A 21660-nucleotide genomic window follows, 5' to 3' on the forward strand; every position below is an offset into this window, starting at 1 on the left:
GGTCACACTAATGAGAGGAGGATAGAGGATTGTGCTGTACTGCTACGATAAAAGATGCTGAAAACATTTGGAACATCTGACATTCCATAGAAAATATGGAAAAATTTATTGACTGATGTTGTTCTTTTGTACGCAGTACAACATCAACACAATGAACCATACTAAAATCTGAAGGACGTTCCACTGAAGTTTTATCAGTCATGCTGGTGGAAAAGATGCAACTTTTACCTCTTTATTTGTCAAATTGTTCTCTTTTATTATGTATATAAGTTATGAGTAAAATGTGTTTTGTTTTTCCATTTGCCACTCATCAGTATTGTGTCATTATATTTTGTCTATCTGTTTATTCTCAAGCACCAGGATTTACTGGAAGGATCAATGTTCAGAAGACAGTTTCATCAAGGATTTATATATTTAGAAACAAATGTCCTGACCTTTGGGAAAAGGGTTACATCAAACATCAGGATGTGGAATCTATCCAGATGACTTCATCTGTTTACTATTTACAGGAAAAAACAGTGTGACTCATCACAGAGAGTGTCTGTCAAGCCCCTACCGTCTGTTCCAGGGTGTGGCTGCCATAGAGGTCTTTGAGCTGAGGGTCGGAGCTGGCTCTCTGGCTTCTGTCTCTGTTTCTTGACTCTCCAGAAGAGTTCTTCTTCACACTGCCATCTGGCATAGACACACCAACACACACAGGAAGAGAGACAATCACAATCACACACACACACGAATAATTAAGCTGATACACAGAAATATTCACAAACATTGCACAGAAACCACAGATATATGCAAGTAGATTTGTTGCCAAGACATTCGTAAATAAGAAACCATCCACATGAAATTACCCAATAAAAACAATTCAATGAATCAACATGCCTTTAATGAAATTTTCAAATTTATTAATTGCATAAATGACTATGAAATACAACTGTCAGAATCCATTAGATGGGGGACTTGCTCTGAACACGGACAGGGCTGCACTCACTCTTACTGAGGATGGTGGGGCTGCTATCGTAGCCACCAAAGGTATCTGCCCGCCTGGGCAGGGCCCCAGAGCCACCTCCCTCCTCCAGTTGTGAGGTTGGAGTGTCATCCTTCACCCCAGACTGCAGAAGGTTCTGGAGGTTCTCCACTGAATTTAAAGAGATACAAGTTGAGATTAAAAAAATCTTGGCGGTCAGTTATTTAGGAGGAAAGAAGCAAATTCAATGAAGCCTACTTTTCACAGAGCTTAAGCAGAACATGGGCATAACAAACAATGTCTGTAATAGCTGGTGAAGGCCAAAGTGCCATAACTTGGTCCTCTGTTGTCTGCAGCAGATATAGTGTACATTATAGAGCTTTGTCCTACCCTCTGTGATAGCTCCTTTAAGTAAGGACTCCCCCTGCTGGAGGTCTGAGGTGTCTCCTCGAAGCAGAAGTCTCGATCTTGAGGCTGTGTCCTCGAGACCTGCCAGGGACTCTGCCATGTCCGCGAACAGTTGCAGTTTCTCAGTAAGAGCCTGCACAATGACTGCATCCTTCTGGCTGAGCCGCTCTACGATGGGCAAAAATTAAAGAGAAGAAGAAAAAACACAGACCTTTTACTATAAATCAAAGTCAAAGTTTGTAAAAAGCCTATTTCTGAGGCCTCAATATCCTTCCAGTCTAATATATTGTTATTTATTTTAATGTGTTTCAATCTGCTTTGGCTTAAAGAAAATCAATTGAGAGGTAAAATTATTTAAAAAGCTTCAGAGGAACATCTTCTACAAATTTTCATGACACATGAGCACCCCCTAGATACAGCTTGAGGTGAGTCAATGCTTCTGACCAGGTTACCTTGAAACTCTTTCAACCTGGAAGCGCGTGCTGCTTCTTCTTCGCTGAACAGCCTCTCTTCAGTGTGAGGACAACTAAGAGCAGGCGAAGACAGGACAGGTGAGCAGGTTGAAAGACAAAGGAAGCAAACTGAATGAGGTTCCTATGCCTTTTGCTTTATTCTGGACAACTGTTGCTTTTCCAACAGAATATTCCAGTTTCATTTTTTCTAGACTTCCCCAAAACTAACACATTTTGCACAATGTCATACCAGCACAGCACAGTTCATAAATGAACACAATACCTCTTCTCTGTGTGTAGTTACCTCTCAACAGCTTGCCGTATGTGTGTCATCCAAGTGTTTCGCTCTTCCTTGGACGTGGTGTGGATCTTGTACATCTCTGGCTCATTGGAGGAGGCACAGATAAGAAACATGGCTTTCTCCTCATGTGCAACTTCCCGGACTATCAGCTTCTGAAGAGAGATCACTGATGGCTTGTTGTCCTGAGTAGATGAAAGGGACAGTGAGAGGAATTAGATCAATGATGACTTATAAAACCCACTGATAGCATCTAGATAAGAATTAAAAAGATCAATCATAGGACTCTAAAGGTGCAAATTCTTTCACTGTGCATTATGAGTGTGTTCCTCTTTATGACGAATCATGTTTTTGCTATACTTTCAGAAATATCAAAGATAAATAACCTACCACACTAGCAAAAACATATCTCTGGTCTTTCTCTTGTAACAAGAGCAACACATCTGACAGAAGCACTGCAAGAATATCTGGAAAGATAAAAAGTAGATGACAACAGACAATACACATTTGAAACATATGAGTATGCCTTTCAATGTTAATCATTTCCAAAATCTTGTGAAGAACCAGGATGACAAATAATGGCGTCATCAATAGTGATCAGTCACTGTGTTATTTTCCCTTCATACCTTTGAGTCTGCCAGAAGCAGCTTTCCAGTTCACTGTGCCTTCATGAAGTAACTGTCTCCTAGCGGGTGCCAAATCCTCTCTGCGAAACACTCGGCCATCTTTAATTTTTCCCTGCGCCTTGGGCTCCATTTTGTTGTGTATGTCTCTGAGTCTGGATGTCTTCTCATAGATATTAACCAGCGTGTCCACCTGAATGATGGTGTCTTTAATCAGCCCCAGAGCCCGTGTCAGGTCCTCATGCTCCTCTGTTCCTGCTACAGAAAGAGAGAGATAAAGAGTAAAATACAATAAAATGAAAGAAACACAAAGGAAGTTAAAGCTTATTAAATACATTTCTGCACCCTCCGTCATTTGTTTGCAGAAAAATGCATGAGATAAAGCTTGACCTTCAGTGTTGTGCAGGATGCGCTCCACCAGTACAGGATACTTGGTAATTCGCTGTGTCACCAACAGCATACACTCAGTCACTCCTAACCGCCGCACAATGGACAGGTTGCGGATTTTCTGAGATGAGAAAGAGAACGATTTTATTTAACATTAGAGTTGGACTGAAATCTGGTAGTGAAGTTCAGAGTATGCACTTGTCTCTTACCCGTATGATGTTTTGGAACTTTTTGTTGTTTTGCAGTTGTTCTTTGTAGTAGCTGACAGCCTCAGTGTGGTGACTGCAGAAATCTCCATAGCTGTCTTTCATTCTCTCTCCTATTTCACCCGAGAACTGAGGAGTAAGGGAAAACATCACCTTGTCAGCTCCTGTTTTTTTTATTGTTTCTATTATATATATATATATATATATGCTGCATACATTTAAAGAAATCAATGCTTGTATCAGTCGCTGTCCTACCTGTGCGATCAAAATGTCTGCCACTCTATTGATGGTGTAGTTCCTGTCATGAGGCGAGATGAGGTTTTCTCGTCGCCGCTCTTTGAGACAGGACAGGAAATTTGTGTGAAGCTCCAGGAGGTTCTCCAAGCGGGGGAACAGACAGTCCAACCTGCCTGAGTCCATCTGGAGGTTCTCCTTCAACTCGCGGACGTAGACTTGCAGCATTATCTTCAGTGTTCGCACATGGTGCATCTCTGTCTGCATCAGCTCTGCGTGAGAAATAACAATTCATGGAATCAAAAAGAAAAAAAAAAAAAAAAAAAAGACAGCTTCTTCCATTTTCATACAGGAAAAAGTGTGAAGAAAGCTAACACACTAACCATATATCACATCCTGTCTTTTCACCATTTCTTTCGAGTGCTTCTTAACATACTGCTGGTCAACAGCCAAACTCCATGACTCCGCCTCCAGGTCCTGGGCATCAGACTCCAGATCAGCCCGCACTGCTGCATAGTGGGCATCTGAAGAAAGGACCAGAGGCATTAAAAACTAGAATTGATTGCAGTGTTACAATATCAATCAGCCCATCGCTGGGTGCTTATTTTTAGATTGTTTTTTTTTTCCCCTCCTCAGGAACAACATCATAATCATCCCTGAGAGAAACTAGTCCACACTAAGAAAGAAAGAAAGGCTGATTCAACAATGGAGGCACTTCTGGTCTCTTCATCAGTGAAGGAGACATAAAGCTGAGGGTGAGACAAAAACAACAGATCTAGGACAACAGGTAACTCAAGACTCAATTCATAAATCATGAACAATGACTTTCCAAAGATGATCCCCTTACAAACTAAATTTCCAAATACTTTTCCAAGTCTCCAAGTTTGAAAATAGTTCACTGATGACTTCATGTCTCGTCTTTGCATTTTGGCAGGACTAAGTGATATACGAAGACAGTGGCACCCACACAATCTTGGCCACACAAAAAATTAAAAGCTCTGATGGAAAACTTTTATCTTTGTGGTAAATGTGACAGATCTTTAGGAGCACATTAATAATTGAAAACAATTAAACAGAAGAAACACAACAATCAGGCTAAGCCAACCTTGCACCTGTATAGCTCCTTTATGGTAAGGATGTGCCCCATAAAGTGATAAATCCTGAGACATGCATCTGAAGGAAAGAGTTAAGGAGAGAAGATTGAACGCTAGTACACAGTTAGCCTGGGTCTCTCCCACACACTGCAGCTTAATGAGACAGGGTGAGGTCACCCCTGACTCCATAAACTCTCCTCCCTGGATTTCAGAAAACTCCCAAAAGACAAACACATAGATCTTCGAGAACTAAATAGGCTCAGAAAAAGGTATGTGTAACAGAAATAGTAGTGCCACCGCTTTCACACAATTTCACACGCTTTCCTATGGAGCAAAAAGTTTCAATCAAGCGTGGATCTGTTGAAAGTGAAATCCAATCCCCACCTCAGCTAGACGACTCACCTTCTACGATGATGGACTCGGTGGTCGAGGGAGCGAGGGAAATGGCATCGTCATTGCAGCGCTTGGAGCGGAGAGCATCCGTCTCATCCATCTCCCCGGGGATGGATCTGAGGGTCGACAGAACAGGTCTAAGGTTGCATACATGCTCACTCAGATAACGCTCAAACCTTCATGCTAGTGGCAGCACTTAAGTACAGCACAAAAACTGACAAGTGAAACACAGGCAGCTGGATTTTTCTTGTTCATTCTTTCCTCTATACCGCTGTCTGAAAGTCGCTCCCTTCTTTCCACTCCTGTTAACACCTTTCCTGATGCTCTGCCTCCCTCTCTCTCTCCCTTCACCATTTCTTAGTAAAACACCATAAACGCAGCCTCTTCTGAGAGCTGTCTAGTTTCAGTTCGCAAAAGCTGTATTATTAGATAAAACAAAGTGCTTTGATACATCAACTATAAATAAACATCTCATACAAAAATAAGGAAATTGCATTTGAGCAGCAAAGCGAAGAGTCTAAAAATATTCAACATTAACATAAAGGCGGTCCTGCAAAATTTCTACCATTATAGATTTGCAAGGAAGATAATTTTTATTAAAAAAAAGAAAAAAAAAAGAAGAAGAATTCTGTCACTCAACGGTAGCCTTTTTCCTTTTTAAATAAATTAGTTTTAACAAAACTACTCTGTGCATGAAAATTCAAACTCACCCTGAGCTGTTGTGGTGATGAAGGCTTTGGCCGGGGCTGTAGACAGAGGCTGAAGTGGAGCAGGTGGTATGGGTGGCAGTCTGCTGAGTGTTAGGTCCCCACTGACTAATGGTCATGCCTGGGGCACTGAGGAAACCTGGGTGGCCATCCAAGGTCTGAAGTGAAGCTAGGCCTGTCGGATCCCGCTCTCTGTCTTTTAGTGCTGGGGAGGGACGACAAGAGACAGGTGAAGTGAGGGACTTGGACAGGCTGGAGGAGGAATGTGAGGAAGAATGAGAGGACAGGAAGAAAGGAGAAGATAACAAGGGGAGAGGAGAAGAGGACGAGGAGGCGAGTGGGCGCTTGTTCGACTCCTGTCGAAGTCGGCTCCTGGATTTTTTCAGCCAAGATCGGGGCAACGATCGGAAGAATCGGCAGGTGATCAGGTCACGGTGCATCAACACTCGCATCCCAACACGTCCGGACAGACCCCACAATGAGGGAGAAGAAGATGGGGATGTTTTAGCAATTCTGCACCCTTTGGAGGTCCTCTTCATTTGGCTAGAGCCTTCGGGAACTGCCTCCTCCATTACCAATATCTCGACTTAGGAGTGGCAGTAGGAGGAGAGTACTAATCCAATCTCCACTGAAGGGTTGAACAGTCTTCACTGTATCAGTAGATATTACAGCTAAAAGAATGAGCACTGCTCCTTCACTGGTGTAAACCAACAGAATCAGAGGAGAGAATGTGCGCTGGATTTATATACTGTCAGGTTGTTCACCTCTTCTAGAACCTCCTGGAAAGATGCACACCTTTTTATATTCCTAGCACCTTCAGGTCCTGAACTCCTGCCTGCCCTCTTCATCTTCCTGGCCCCCTACACAAGCTACTGATTGGCCAGAGCAGGACATGGTGAGAGTTCAGGTGGAGCTGACAGGACTCCAGCTGTTCAAAAGGGAAAAACAACTACAGCACCGGAGATTAAGTAAAGCTGCTGCTGCAGCTGCTCGTGTCTAATGGGGGTTCGATCATGTGCATTAAGACTTACTTATTGTTACAACTGGATTGAATTACTTTTTGAAAACGTTGAAAACTTACAGGGGTGAAATTAGCAAAAGGCCTAACTTAATTTTGCTTGTTATGTTCTTTGTATATTGAAATTAATTTAACATGGGTGTGTATACAACAACAACAACAAAAAAAAAAAAAGTGGATTTTCTGGACTTTTCTTCACGACAGCTAATCATCACCTTTTGCAACAGTCTGTTTTTCCCCCTGCATTGTTAATCCATCGCAAACCACCTGAGAGGCAAGTAGCTCTCTTTAATTTGGCACAAGGGGACTAAAGCTGCAGTCTCATCCAACACTCTGTCCCTTCCACTGCAACTCATCTGCACGTGCATTTTCTACTTACTGAGGCTTGAAGATCCCGATGAGACGTTCTTGGGTAGAGAATCTCTCTGTGCAGATAAAAATAAGGGAAGACAGCATTATTTCAAGGGCTTTCTCACATGCAATTGGAGTGACAGATAACAAAACTTGCACACTCGCTGCATTTTCTTTGCAAAACGAGGCTGTTCTCGTAGCCTGCACTTTACATGACAACCAAAGTCCATCTCGGACAGGTTCACATTCAGACAGGGGGATGTGTGTGAATACCTCCCTGGATAATGAGAAATTAGCCATCAGATATATGTATTTGATTATGTCTGAGACACCTAAACAAGAGTCACTGACAACACAGAAGATGACTATCATGTATTTCAATGGAGATGTCTGTAATCCAAAGAGAAAACAAAAGTGCATGGGGATTTGACATTTCCACCAAAGTTGTGGGTCGTACGTTTCATTGTTATGTTTTTGCTTAAACGTTTGGAAGTATTAAAGCTTTCAGTTATAACTGAAGAAATTGTCAACATTTCATGAATTCATTCACTGTCTCCGTATTAAATTTGTGTAAATTGCTAAAAACGGAATTCTCAAAAATTAAAAACCGAAAAAGAATGAAAGAAAAAAAAAAACAACAAAAACAGATGTTATAGGGCTCTATTTATGTAGCATTGCCTTACTCCTCCAGTCTCGTGTTTACCTTATTCCTGCTGCTGGTGCACTCACCCAGCAGAGACTTGCAGCTCTTGTGAACGTTCACAGCACAATCTGAAAAACAGCAGGACAGGATCGAAGGATCAGCATCGAATTAGTCTTGCTAGACCAGTTGTATACAGCATACACAGGCTTACATTGATGCCTTTTGGACTAGTCGTGGATGGAGAACATTAAAACAGTAAACCAAGACTGTGATTCTCACAAGACTGAAGCACAACCTTTTCAAGCAGTTGTTTTCAGACAAATATTCATATCACAACGTCGAAGAATCACTTTGACTTCATGAGGCTGGTGGAGCTGTAGCTCTGTGGCTTCTGTTTGTTAATAAATACATGAGGCGGTCTCACAGCAGGCAGGTCAGGAACATCCTTTTTTCTCAGTAATTTTTCTCAAAAAAAAAAAAAAATAAATAAATAAAAAATCAAAGCTGCCAGAATGGTTGACTGCATGTCTGCTGATTAACAGATAAAAATCCGAGATGGTTTGCAAAAGCACACTGTGGGCACCTCCATATTTTACTCAATTACTGGAAAGACAACAAACTGGTAAAGCAAAACAATCTTTCAGGTTGGCTGCATACTGTATAAAGTAATCACTCCAAACCTAGCTCAGGGGATAAGGCTGGACAACCAAATGAGCGTCATCACTATGCAAAGTCTGATCCCAGCCCAGTCAGATGAAGACACGTGGCCACCAATGCAAAACATACAGACGTGAACAAGTGCAGAAATGCACATGTACACCAAAAACGAGAGTTGCTTGTCTGTAGAGAGAGGCTGAGCAGTGAAGCGCAGTAAATTAGGCTAACAGGCCAATAATCAATAAAAAGTGGACTCCTTCTGAATGCATTAATGGGTCTATACCAGGAAGTAGTGTTGTGTTGTTGTGTCTCTCTGAGTCTGTTAGAACTCACAATAAGTGACAAGTTACTTGTGACATTTTCATTTCTTTTATGTTTGTTTTACTTCTAAAAATGCATGTTGCTAATTTGATTTTTATTTTAGAGAGATTTGTGATCTCAATAAAAAAAAATCTAACGACTTCCTGTACACTCTGGGTATTACAGGACCAAGAGGCAGCACGGCGTTTGCTTAATTCTTGTTGGCAGTGGCTCAGCTTTTTTCTTTTCTTTTTTTTTTTTAAACAACAAAGCCAACGGCACCCATACTAGTAACTTCCACTAACTGCTCTACAACCTACAGTAAAAGGCCACTATTGCTTATTTCCCTTTTGTGTGCTGGCACAAAGAAACAATGAAAAAGCACAATTAGAGCATGAAACATTCAGGGAAATGATCACTTGTGCGAGCAGGTGAATGAGAAGGTAAGAATGGAGGAACATGTATGGTGAGTTTTGACTCTTTTACTACCTAAGCAGACTCATTTTAACTGGATTCACAATCTCTACCACCCCCACACCCCACCCCACCCCCGTGCTACTGCCTCCTTCTGTCTGCTAATAAATAAACAATTGCTGGCTGAACTGAAGGAAAAGAAAACAGAAACTGGCTTTTGAATAATCATCACCAGCAGCGCTGTGTCCCTCTTTGAGTCGGGTCCAGCAGCACTGAACTGATGCAGCTGCAGAATAGTGCCACATTTGCCCAAAAGCACAAAATACCACAAACTCCACCTTCTTCTTCTTTTTTTTTTTTAAGATCCTCTTATTTTAGAACAGAAAGTTCTCTTAAGATTTTCAAGCCAAAGAAAATAGTTTGTTTGGTTTTTTTGTTTGTTTGTTTTAGGAAGAAACGGGCAGTGGAGTCAGTAAGTCAAACTCATCAGCAGACATGCCAGCCAAACCCAGAGATGATTTTCCACCTCACTGCAAATGATGTGCACAATTCTAATTCCTTTGCCAACTTGGCCTCTTCAGACAAAAGACAAAAAGAACACACCATGACTGTCTAATCAAGTCAACCAGGCCTGTAATACATCTTCTCACCATCTTTGACAAAGCCTGACCACAATGACTGGCTAAGGCAGGGAAAAGTATTGGTAAGAACAGGGACAGATAACAGGACTCGACAGATAAGCAGATCTGAATGGAATAATAAGCAGTGTCATTAAAACAATATCATTTCAAGTCATTGGAGAAGCTAAGAGTAGGCCATTTTTGATTAGGTATGTGAGGTTGAGGTGATTATAGCCAAGATGAGTTGGAAAGAATTTTTACTTACACACACACATACACAGACAAAAAGGCTCAAGATAAGAAAGTACGCTGTGTTTCCTGTTTACTGATAACATGGAGCTTATCAGGAATAACTTGGTGAGACCACAGACCACCTTGTGTGTGCAGAAAATAAAGCAAAGGTTGGCAAGAAAAGAAGCAACAGACAGCTCAAAGCGCACACAGCTCTGATGTCAGGCCAGACTGCACTGTCACTGTGATTATCATCATCAGGTGAAGCCGACAGATGAGCCGCTCTGCCACTTGTGAGCTGCGTGAGAAGGAGATTCCAGTCAGTCACTCATGACAGCTGCACTGTGGTTTGAAGCAGAACCACGGGACACTCAGCCCCCAAATCAAAAACCACCACCACACTCAGCATCGACTGACTTCTGACTACTCTATCACAAGAGAAGCACACTTGCAGTGTGCAGTTAACACTTCAGAGTGACAATCAATTGACTGAAAATGGGCACCGTGACCACAGGAATAATATATCTCTGATGAAAAGGAGGATAAAAGAAGCCAACTAATTCATAAAACACTTAAAAAAAAAAAAATCACTGTTCCCTCACTCTTGGACAGAGAATATAATGCTCAACGTTATCTCATTGAGCAAGGTTGGACTCAACAGAGCAGCAAACAGCACTGGGTGGATACTTTCAGGGAAATGTTACCTAATAAGACAGGCCACTTTAAAGCAGCTGTCTTCATACAGCCTGCAAACACTGTCAGATTCAACACAGAGCCTGAGGAATTTCAAGTGCGTAGATTTTTTTAAATGCTGGTTTTGACTGAAAATATGAAAAACTGCACTTAAATGAGCCAAAGACGAGCAATTCCACAGAGATTTCATAAGCTTCAGTAATTGCACCTTTAGATGAGCAGCTAAAAAGCAACCTTTTGTGGTGGTCAATAAGCAAGAATTTCCAGTTCTGGTGTATGCAGTGTGTGAAAAGGCACAACTCTGTTTATAAACTAAACCCCTACAGAGCCACTTTAAACTATAAAGTGCAGTGTACCCATTCTGAGAAAAAAAGGTGCATGTATGTATTAATATACGCTGCGGTTTACTTAAACCCATTCATAGGCAGAATATAACCCTGAACTCTGAAGTTCATGGGAAACCTCTGCTACCACAAAAGATTTTAAAGCCCAACCATAAATGAAAGAGATCATGACAGCCATTTTGAAGGTAAAACTTTCTTAGTTGGCAGCCAACAGTTGAAGTCACCTGCTTCCTGTGTGTTCATGCGTGCATATGTGTATAAGGGGTCACTTCATTTCACGAGACAAGAGGGACAAAAACATCTACATTTGGGGCGAACTCTGAAGCAGCCAGCCAAACCATGACATCATCTAGTGAAACAGGAGGAACTGGGACTCAGGGAGCTGTTTACGCAGTGAAGTGAAACATCTCTGTCACATTTCTCACCCACAAAGTGGAACCATGAGTCCTACTGAAGACCAGTAGTATACAGACAACACTTTAAGGGAGAGGTAAAGGGAGATCTAGATCAAAATAAACATTATGCACTTCCAAGTGGTGCGAAAATTAGTCATTCAATAAAACAGGGAATCAATAACAATGACAAAGAAATCTGATAAATCAATCACCGGTGTTGAAACACTGTAGTATCAGTTTTCAGTGGATTTAGTGTTTATCTTGGTCATAATATCAATCAATCTGAATACAGAAGATCGGGCTCCTGGAAATTAGTTGCATTTTCACAGTTTTTAGAAATAGGATTTGACTGATTGATTGATTGCTTGATTGATAGTTAATGGATAGAAGAACAGGACTCCACACACAAACACACAAAACAAAACACGTATTACACAGATTAATCTGTAGACGGATAAATAAGGTGGGCATTAGTCGATACAGAAAAATCGACTGCAGGGAGACGAAGTGATAACAGGGGGAGATGGGGGGAGAGATGGGGGAGACAGCAGTCAGTGCAGTGGGCTGTGATGTGCCTGCAGACCTGCCAAGAACAATCAGCAGCATGTGACCCAGGCAGGACACAGGGGGACAGCCTGGGCCATTCCTATTGCCTGATGCTCATAAAGCCCTGGCAGAGGGCATCACCTGCCCGGCTGAGGAATTACAGGAATGTGACACTGAATAATAAAATCCATTTCACCCGTCCAGGATCATGGAGGCTCAAACCCAGAGCCAGTTAGCTGCTGAGCTGGGTCTCTCCTCCGGCTCTGGACGGGATGGAAATACAAACACAGACAGATGCATCTCCCTCAGGCTCGTGTGAATGAGACCATTATTGGTTTCAGTAAGCTCTGATCTCCTCACCACATCGGAGGAGACAATTTAATGGACACTTTAGCACTTTGTAAATACAGTCATGGAGGAGGCTAGCTTTAGCTAAGTTAGCATTCACCTGTTGAGCTTCATGCAAAGTCTGCAGCCCCCGCAGCAAAGACAGAGTCCTAACGGGACACAGAAAGTGGATTTGAAGGGACAAATTCAGACAGGAAGACAAAGAGAGGTGGACTGCTTAGAGTAAATGATTAATCCAGCTAATCATCAGCCGTAATTACGAGCCGAGCGTTTAGCCAACTAACGTTTTTTTTTTTTTTTTTCCCAAATGAAGGGCTAACGGCGCTAGCGTTAAGTGGCTAACAAGCTAGCCGGCTATGAGCTAATTCGGACCAGCTTGTGATTAAAATAGAAAATATAATAATAATTAAGAACTTTAAAAGTTGGTTCCCCTTTTTTTGCTGACACGCTGACTTGAACTCGGCCGAAACACAAAGACACAGGAGGATGGACTCCCGGAGAAAGTCGGCTGGCTGGCTGGCTGTTGTTAGCCTTTAGCAGGCGAAGCTAATGTCCGAAAACTCCCCGCTGAGCGGAACAACGGGACCCGGTCCACCTGATCCGGCTCCGGGAGCCGCTCTCTTACCGATCCGGCACGACCCGACCCGCTCAGTCTATCCGGAGTGACCGCATCCAGAGGTGGGGTGCTGCTGCTGCTGGTGCCGGTGGTGCTGGTGGTGGGAGGGGGGTCTTAGGCTTCCCGCATGAGCCGGATAAATCGGTTGGGCCATCGGATGTCAGCGGCAGTAAGGCCGCCTCGGTCCGGTCTGTCCGGTCTGGGTCTCCGCTCAGAGTCGGGAACAATCTGCGGACTCCTGATTCTGGGCTGAGTCCCTGCAGGGCTCCCAGTTAAAGGGACACACACTGGCTTTCTCACGCCCCGTGTGTGTGTGTGTGTGTGTGTGTGTGTGTGTGTCTGTTTGTTTGTGGCTGTGTGTGTTTGTGTTCTAGTGTTTGTGTCTGTGTGTGTCAGTGTCTGTTTGTGTGTGTGTCTGTCTGTGGCTGTGTCTGTCTGTGTGTGTGTGTGTGTGTGTGTGTCTGTCTGTTTGTTTGTGGCTGTGTGTGTGTGCGTCTGTCTGTGGCTGTGTCTGTTTGTGTCTGTCTGTGGCTGTGTGTGTGTGTGTGTCTCTCTGTGTCTGTCTGTGGCTGTGTCTGTGTGTGTGTCAGTGTCTGTCTGTTTGTGTCTGTGTCTGTGTGTGTCGGTGTCTGTCTGTTTGTGTCTGTGTGTGTCTGTGTGTGTGTCTGTCTGTGTGTGTGTGTCGGTGTCTGTGGCTGTGTCTGTCTGTGGCTGTGTCTGTGGCTGTGTCAGTGTCTGTCTGTGTGTCTGTGGCTGTGTCAGTGTGTGTGTCGGTGTCTGTGGCTGTGTCTGTCTGTGGCTGTGTCTGTGGCTGTGTCGGTGTGTGTTAATGGCTGATGAATGGAGAGAGGTCCTGGTGATGGATGTGTAGTTGTGTAAATAAAGGGAAGGTGTTGGTGACCTGCTCTGTGTGAAATATCCCAGAACAACTTTGTTTAATAAGCAGGTTATTAAAAACAATCATACATTACCCCCCCCCCCCCCCCCCCCAAACTGCAGACTGTGAGACTTATAAATGGCCTTTGTCCCCCCACAGACACAAGGAGCTGGGGAGCCAGGCAGGTCATGAGGTGACCTGACGGCCTGACTGCCCCCCCCCACCTCCACAGAGTAAATAAAATGGGAGCAACATTGCTAATAGTGAAAACGGTTTGTTTCCTCCTTGGAAACTTTATTTGGTGATGAGGAATTCACCACCAGCAGGCCACATGGTTTATGAGAAGACAAACAGAGAGTTACAGTAACGCCAACAGTTCGGCCTTCGACTTCTGCACTGACTCTGGCTGTGTGGAGATGATGAGAAGGAAATACCCCTAATGCCCCGTGGGAGTGAGATAGTTTCACTGTGTCAGCTTCAACTAATCGATAAAGATAGAGATCTTTTTGTGTAATATTTTTTTTCCTCTGGACAAATAGATCCGTACAAACACAATTACATGTTGTACTTCGCTTCATCTCCACTTTAAGCCACTTCGTGCTTGTTGATCGGCATATGAAAGCATAAAAACGTACAATTAAAACTGGAATAACTTGCACCCATCAGGATGATTGTCTTGTCCAATAATAATCAAACAAATTAGTGAAAACGTTTGAATATTGTCGTGCAGCCTGAGTAGTTTCACATCTTTCATTTAGTAAATGTGTGTTCAGATCAGCTGACCTGCAGATTGCTAAAGAACGGAACAGGCGAACGGTGACAGAAAGAGGAATCGTTTGAAGCATCCTGTACGTCCCCCCCCCCCCCCCGGGGAGTTGTACCAGCCTGCTCTCTAAATGTGAGACTTCATCATGCACCACACAAAAGATGCTGGAAAATGTGCAGAGAACACAATCCGGAGCAGCAAAAGGTAAGACACGCTGTAAACATCTGTCAGAGGATGGTGATAACAAATCAGATAACACGTCTAAACTAGTGTTCTGAGTTGTGAAACACAGGACACGCATGGTAATCATGCGGCATGAAAAAGAGGATGGGGGGGGGGCAGCGTCATTGTTTTTGTATAAAATTCTTCACAATTTCAAATGCAGCTCAAGGAACTGTAGTGAAGAATGTGATTTCAACACAACACCTTGCATATAAATACCAACAAGTTAGAAATAGTCATGCATTTCATCTAGAAAGCATATTTGGTCATTTCCTGAAAAATCCCTGAACTGCATTAGACTCATTGTACTCGTGTTGTCGTGTGTGATTGTGTTTGTTTCCACCTGAGCGCTCCAATAACTGTGTGAGTGAGCATGCACCCGTGGCAGCGTGGTTATGAATAGACGCAGGTTGGTGTGTGCGAGCGGAACACCTGTGCACGTGTGTGTCATCCGGAGAACGAGCGTGGCGTGCGTGTACCCCTGTGGCCGTGGTGTTACTCACTCATGCACTGCAGGCCGTGCTTTTTCTGCAGGGACTTGCTGCACAGCGAGCAGGTGGCGCAGATGGAGAAGGCGCCCGGCACAAAACAATGCCCGCTGCTGCCACTGCATACTTTCTCTTTTGCTTCCCTCTCCTTCTCCTTCCCCTTCTCCTTCTGCTGCTCTTTCTCTCGGTTCTTACCCTGCAGAGGAACAAGGAAATTAAAACACAGCGGAGAGGCTTCATTTTTGAAGGGTTTTTGTGTGTGTGTGTGTGTGTGTGTGTGCGCGTGTGTGTGTGTTCTTGTTTCTCTCACTGTCAGAAATGAAAAACTTTTCGTCATTCTACACTGGGGGAAATTGTATTCCCATGATTCTTAGCTCTTACAGAAAACTGCAGTTCTTATCAGGCCACGTATGTTCGTGTAGTTCAGATAGGACGGTATATTGCGCTGTGACGTGCACTATTTGTGTGTCTACCTTTTCTTTGTTGAAGGAGCCGGTCACCCTGCTCCTCAGAGAGCTAAGAGTCCTCTTCACCTTGGTGCCCTTCTCCACCTTCTCCGCACGATCCTCCTCTTCCTCGTTCCTGACACAAGTGACATTCAATGCATCAAAAGATGAAGGAAACAACAACAGTTTTCTCATCTGCAGAGATGTAATTAACTCATACTCTATCTAGATATGATATGTCATAACTGATTCTCAAGTACATACGTTATATTATTTAAAGGAAATAACCTGATTTGTTTACAAGTTACAGTAATAATGACGGAACTGGATTGTTTCTATGAAGGAAAAACCGCTTCGCTGCAGAACCAAGAGCAACTTTTACTTAACTGACACTTCACATATTACTCACTGTTTGGTTTTGGCCACAACCTGTAGGCAATGAAACACCTCTCTGTGCAAATCCATGAGGCGCATGGTGACCAGTTAAAAAGTCACAAAAGTCCATGAACATTTCTGCAGCTTCAGTTACAGAGAATGACGACAAAGAATCTCACTCACTCGTTGGAGAGAAACTCGTACCAAGTGACATTTCCTGAATTTTTCACGTCTGATCTGTTGTTCCTCTGCTTTGCTCTGTGACACACAATGAGGTCATTTTAAAGGAGAGTGACAATCACACTGAATGACAAACTAAGCAGGTGATACAAGACCAGATAACCAGATATAGGAGCGGTTTCACTGTGAAAAGAGAGCATGAGGGTGTTTAGCCAACAGAACAAGTCTCCCTCGACCAGCTGTGGTTTCAGTGTCAGCTGATGTCAGCGAAGAAATTTGTGTCCACAACCATCCGTGCACAATCAATACAATCTGTACACACAGTGCAGCAGTGCCCCCCCGGTCTTAATGTGGCGTGTCCTGCTGCTGCTGAGACCGACTGAGAGGGTGTTTGAACAGCAGCAGCAGCGAACAGACCTCCCTCTCCTGTTTACTTACCCGTGGTAGAGCTTTAGCTCCTGAAGAACTTTCTGTACCATCAACCTAAGACAAACAAGACACTGAGGCTGAGTGGGGGGGCAGTAAGGAGAGGAGGAGGGAAGGGGAGGAGGAGAGGGGAGGAGAGGAGGAGGGGAGGGGAGGGGAGAGAGAGGAGGGGAGAGAGAGGAGGAGAGGAGAGGAGGAGGAGGGAGAGGAGGAGAGGAGGGGAGGAGGACAGAGAGAGAGAGGAGAGAGGAGGGGAGGGGAGGAGGAGGAGAGGAGAAAGAGGAGAGGAGGGGAGGAGAGGAGGGGAGAGAGGAGGGGAGGAGAGGAGGGGAGAGAGAGGAGGAGAGAGGAGGAGAGGAGAGGAGGAGGAGGGAGAGGAGGAGAGGAGGACAGAGAGAGAGAGGAGAGAGAGGAGGGGAGGAGAGGAGGGGAGAGAGAGGAGGAGAGGAGGGGAGGAGGACAGAGAGAGAGAGGAGAGAGGAGGGGAGGAGAGGAGGGGAGAGAGAGGAGGAGAGGAGAAAGAGGAGGAGGAGAGAGGAGGGGAGGAGAGGAGGGGAGAGAGAGGAGGAGAGGAGAAAGAGGAGGAGGAGAGAGGAGGGGAGGAGGACAGAGAGAGAGAGGAGGAGATGGTGCGATTGCTGGGAACTGGGTGTCAAAGTGTGATTTAGAGAAGAAGTCTACTGTGTCCAGTACAATCACCAGACACACACACACACACAAACACACACACACAGACACATTAGCACACATTGGCTGCACACACACATACACACGGAGAGGCCATCTAAGGAGCTGGGAGTGAGGACTGTGGGAGGAAGGAGGTTACAGACTGATGACATGAAGCAGTAATGTCAGGAGGAAATGGGGAAAGCCCCCTCTGCTGCGGGGGAGTTAGAATATAACGATTTACAACTCCAGAACAGAATGTGCACTACTGTATGGTGCCGCTAAAACAACGGACTGAGTCCCACTAATAAACAGACTTATTCTGCAAAGCATCATGAAACCCGACCTGTCAGTCACTTACATGTGGCTCTGTCCTTCATTAGAGTGCAGGTTCTCTTCAGGGTCAAACTCCTCCGCTGCAGGAGAGAGAGAGGGAGAGAAGAAAAGGTTAAAGGTGACGAGAGCGGCTGCCTGCTGAGCGTAACACACGTAAACTAAACGCACGGCCTCACCTCCCGCCGCCCGCGCCGCCTGTTTGGACGTCTGCACGACCTGAGAAATGCGCGCAGCTCGGGAACATTCGTCTGTGGCGAGGATCTCTGAGCGGGAATACAGATGTCTGCCGTCTGCGTCACGGGCCTGAAAGCAACACGTGTTTGATCTGTTTTACCTCCCTCGTCTAAAACAGCATTTTTTACATTCTAGTGTGGACCAACAACAACAACAGTGAGCTGCTGATCTTTATCTCTAAAAGAAAAAAAAAAAAGTGATTGTCTGCTTCATGAAGAAATGGTTACCATGCTGCTGACCCGGGCTCTGGGACAGCGGATCCTCGCCCCGAGTCCATCTGGCTCGTCCACGGGACAGTTTGTGCAGCTGGACTGGATGTCCTCCTCATCCTCTCTCTCTTCGTCGCTGTCGATGGCCGTGGTATCCAGACTCAGCCTGACGGCGCAGCAGAGCAACAAACAAACAGGAAGACGGTGAGCCATCTCTGAAATGTGCATATAAACCAAACAAAACATCTAGACCCTCCATGTTTTGTTTCCCCCGACATATTTTTGTGCGCTGTTCACTGTCCTTTCCCCAAAGCTGTATTGACAGAACTGTTTACAAAGCTGCTATGTGGAAACACTGGAAGGACTTTGGGAGGTAAATGTAATGATGACGGTCCTGATTTATTTCTGTCCATGTCTTACCTCCTCCGCAGGTCAATGGGGGACACGGGGACACCCCAGCTGTGCCTCCGAGACGTTGACATGGATCTGACCAGAATGGGGAAGCTGTCCTCATCCAGGTCCATGTCAAAATCCATTGTGCTTTGGACTTTTAGTCCCTCTGATCCTGTTACTTCTGCTGTCGTCGTTTGCACTGATCCCAGCAGTCCATTCAGGTCTATCGTCAGATTGAGATTAGCTGGGAGCTCTGAGGAGTCCTCGCTGTCAGTGACGCAGCCGGGTAATAACTTAGGACTCAGCTGAGTGACCACAAAGCCGTCGTAAGGCTCCTCCTCAGGCTGCATGTAGAAGGGCAGCGATGGAGCTATGGCCTGAGGAGAGAGCGGCGGCAGAGTCTGTAGATGGAGGTCGATGGCAGCGGCGTCCGGAATCAGACACTCCTGTTGGTCAACAGTCAGGGCTTCGGCCTGTGGGACTGTGTCTGTTGTGGTTTCACCGGGCCGCGGAGCCGGAATCCCTCCTTCCAAGTCTTTTAAGTACTCAGACGCTGTGAGAGAGGAGCTGAGGGCCAGCAGGTCCTCCAGACTGCCTCCCACCTCCACCCCGAGGCAGTCGTAGTCACTGACTACTGAACAGGCATCCTGCAAATCCACAACGTTTAAAGTGAGGGGAGGCACGCAACGTATTCTCAACAAAACTCACACACAGCCTGTGAACAATACGGAGGGATGAAAGAGGCTGATGGGAGGTCGTGCATTCTCCAGATAGGTGGTCTTAAATCAGACAGGAAAAAGATAACATCACCTGCTCATCGCTTGTGGCTGTGCTGTCGAAGAGGACATCCTCTGTGATGGAGGCGGGGGAGAGCGAGGAGGAAGAGCCTTTCCCACCCGGAGCAGGAGGCTGGAGATGGATTTGGCCTGCCGGAGACTCGCAGGGCCGACTACATGGCTTGCACTCAGACGCTGAAAGACAACAGATGCGATGTTTCCTTGAAAATGCAACATATTCAACAGAACGACACAGTGAAGGAGAAAAGCTGCCGCCCTCAGCAGCTGCATATCACCTGCGTATTCAGTTCAATTCAAGAGAGTTCCAGTCTGACGGAGGGAAAAAGCCCCGATCCAGCCCCCATCAAAGCTCCTTTACGTTTCCACTGCATAAACAGATTCCTCGATTCACATGATGCCACAAACCACCGTCACCACTGGCAGCTGCGCAGCAAGCCAGCATTAGTCTCCATGTCGGCGGCGAAGAGCCGGAGATTTTAATGACCTGAGAAGCTGCCTGCTTCTGCTGAGTAATGTAACATATAATATGGAGGAGACGTGCAGTGAAGGGCAAACTACGGTAGCTCATATTTGGGGTTAAAAAGTTTGTTATTGAAACAATTAGACCTGAGCGTGTCTGGTGGTGTCTGAAACGTCTGTAAAAGGCGTCTGATTGAGTCGTGTTCACTGTCTGGGGGGGGGGGGGGGGGGGAGAGTAACGTCTGGTTATGTAATCCTCATCCTCTGAACCCGAGGCCTGAGTCTCACTCCGCAGGGCCTGAATCAATCCTCCTTAAACACATTTGCCAAGTTTCTTTGAAAATTAGTTCTTGACTTTACTATCATTTGCTGCTCAGACGTGGGGGCGCCTCTGAAACTTCAACATTAAAGAGGGCGACGTGTAAAAACAAAGTAAGAAGAGAATCCTTAAAATTTTCCACTTTGTAAATCTGAATCTTTCTCTTTTTAAAGAGGCAGGACGTAAATATTTATACACATCTCCATCCATACATATATGTTTTTACCAGATGAGCAACAAGTCGTCCTTCTTTCCACCTGACAGCATGAGTCCAATATTCCCATTTTCTTTTCCCTACAGTTTGGTCTCCACAATCTCTTAAAGGAATAAAGCCGCCAAACTGAGCTGAGACTGAACAGTAAAAAAAAAAAAAAAATCCCAGACCAAAGTTGTTAAAATGCTACATAGACTGGCCCCTTTCACATAAACATAGCAGAATGATTGATTTCTAATAGAAGAATATTAACGAGAGCAGCTTTAAAGACAGTTACATAATCCGTTATACAAACTACAGCGAATTTATTTGTGGACGTTTTGTGTTTGCTCATCATTGTTCTGCCGGTCGCTCTGATGTTTCATCACTGGAATCTCAAAAAGATCCTCCTATAAGTAACATTTTCAGTTAAGTTTGAGATAAGTCCTATTTTAAGTTCCTCATATTAATAATTTTTCCTTTGTTAGGTGTGATTCCAGCTATCTATCTCTCCAGGCTCTGTGTTATTACAGACAAACAATGACTCAGGCTGTGTTGTGCAGACGGGCCACACTCAGAGTCCTGAACCATGTCCGGCTATAAACCAACACCCCCCCACCCAGGGATGCTGTCCAGTAAACACACTGACAGACGTGCTGTAGATCTATTTTCTATATTCCTAAATCACCGGTGGAGGCTGAGGGGATGGCAGTGTCCCCACCGCAGGGAGAATTTGTTTGCATCCAAATCCCACTTGTGTAAAGTGTAAACTTAGACACTGCAGCGGCTGCTTGATGCCGTGTCGGAGAGCCACTGTGGCCTTTTATGGTTGGCCTCTCATATCTGCTAATACATCAAGGATGAAACATCAGTGAGTCTGTGTGTGTGCGTGAGGGAGAGAGAGCCTGTTCAGGTGTGTGTCTGTGTGTGTGTCATAACAGTTTTGGCACTGTCATAGTCAGCTGTTTTCTCCACATAACAAAAGTTGGTCTGCTGCTACAACAGATGACCACGATGAACTGAGAAATCACCGAAGGACGTTTGCAGCACGGCCAAAACGAATCCACTCAGTCTTTTACTTTTTATTTATTTTTATTGCTTATTTTATATTATCAATGTTATATATATATATATGTGTGTGTGTGTGTGTGTGTGTGTGTGTGTGTGTGTATTTGCACAGAAGTTTTGATTTTGGGCTTTTGAAATAAAATTGTCTTGCCCCACTGTTGGGATCAATAAAGTAAGTCTATCTATTTATTACGGTGTATTCAGGGAGCATAAAATCAAAAGACTGGATTTCTGTAAAGCAAAAAAAAATTAAAATCTATAGAA

The 21660-nt window shown here is 44.6% G+C and overlaps 1 protein-coding gene across 3 annotated transcripts in view; it reads right to left on the reverse strand.

The window, feature by feature from the left end:
• The window catches only part of arhgef18b (rho/rac guanine nucleotide exchange factor (GEF) 18b), a 34768-nt gene that overhangs the window by 11041 nt on the left and 2067 nt on the right, over positions 1-21660 (reverse strand). For 2 of the 3 annotated variants that reach the window (XM_029499361.1, XM_029499362.1), the window contains exons 3-25: positions 19371-19531; positions 18588-19207; positions 18186-18333; positions 17901-18027; positions 17750-17804; positions 16300-16374; positions 15769-15877; positions 15311-15491; positions 7839-7906; positions 7164-7209; positions 5770-5971; positions 5069-5175; positions 3956-4096; positions 3594-3844; positions 3342-3467; positions 3136-3253; positions 2749-3003; positions 2513-2589; positions 2129-2307; positions 1825-1898; positions 1355-1540; positions 989-1135; positions 557-672 (exon numbers count right to left, since the gene is read on the reverse strand). In XM_029499361.1, coding sequence (XP_029355221.1) covers positions 557-672; positions 989-1135; positions 1355-1540; positions 1825-1898; positions 2129-2307; positions 2513-2589; positions 2749-3003; positions 3136-3253; positions 3342-3467; positions 3594-3844; positions 3956-4096; positions 5069-5175; positions 5770-5971; positions 7164-7209; positions 7839-7906; positions 15311-15491; positions 15769-15877; positions 16300-16374; positions 17750-17804; positions 17901-18027; positions 18186-18333; positions 18588-19207; positions 19371-19531 — 3569 coding nt within the window. The remainder of the gene's footprint in view (positions 1-556; positions 673-988; positions 1136-1354; positions 1541-1824; positions 1899-2128; positions 2308-2512; positions 2590-2748; positions 3004-3135; positions 3254-3341; positions 3468-3593; positions 3845-3955; positions 4097-5068; positions 5176-5769; positions 5972-7163; positions 7210-7838; positions 7907-15310; positions 15492-15768; positions 15878-16299; positions 16375-17749; positions 17805-17900; positions 18028-18185; positions 18334-18587; positions 19208-19370; positions 19532-21660) is intronic. The other variant, XM_029499363.1, reaches the window with a different exon arrangement.

The sequence above is a fragment of the Echeneis naucrates genome, chromosome 4 (genome assembly GCF_900963305.1).
Source record: "Echeneis naucrates chromosome 4, fEcheNa1.1, whole genome shotgun sequence".
NCBI classification, from domain to species: domain Eukaryota; kingdom Metazoa; phylum Chordata; class Actinopteri; order Carangiformes; family Echeneidae; genus Echeneis; species Echeneis naucrates.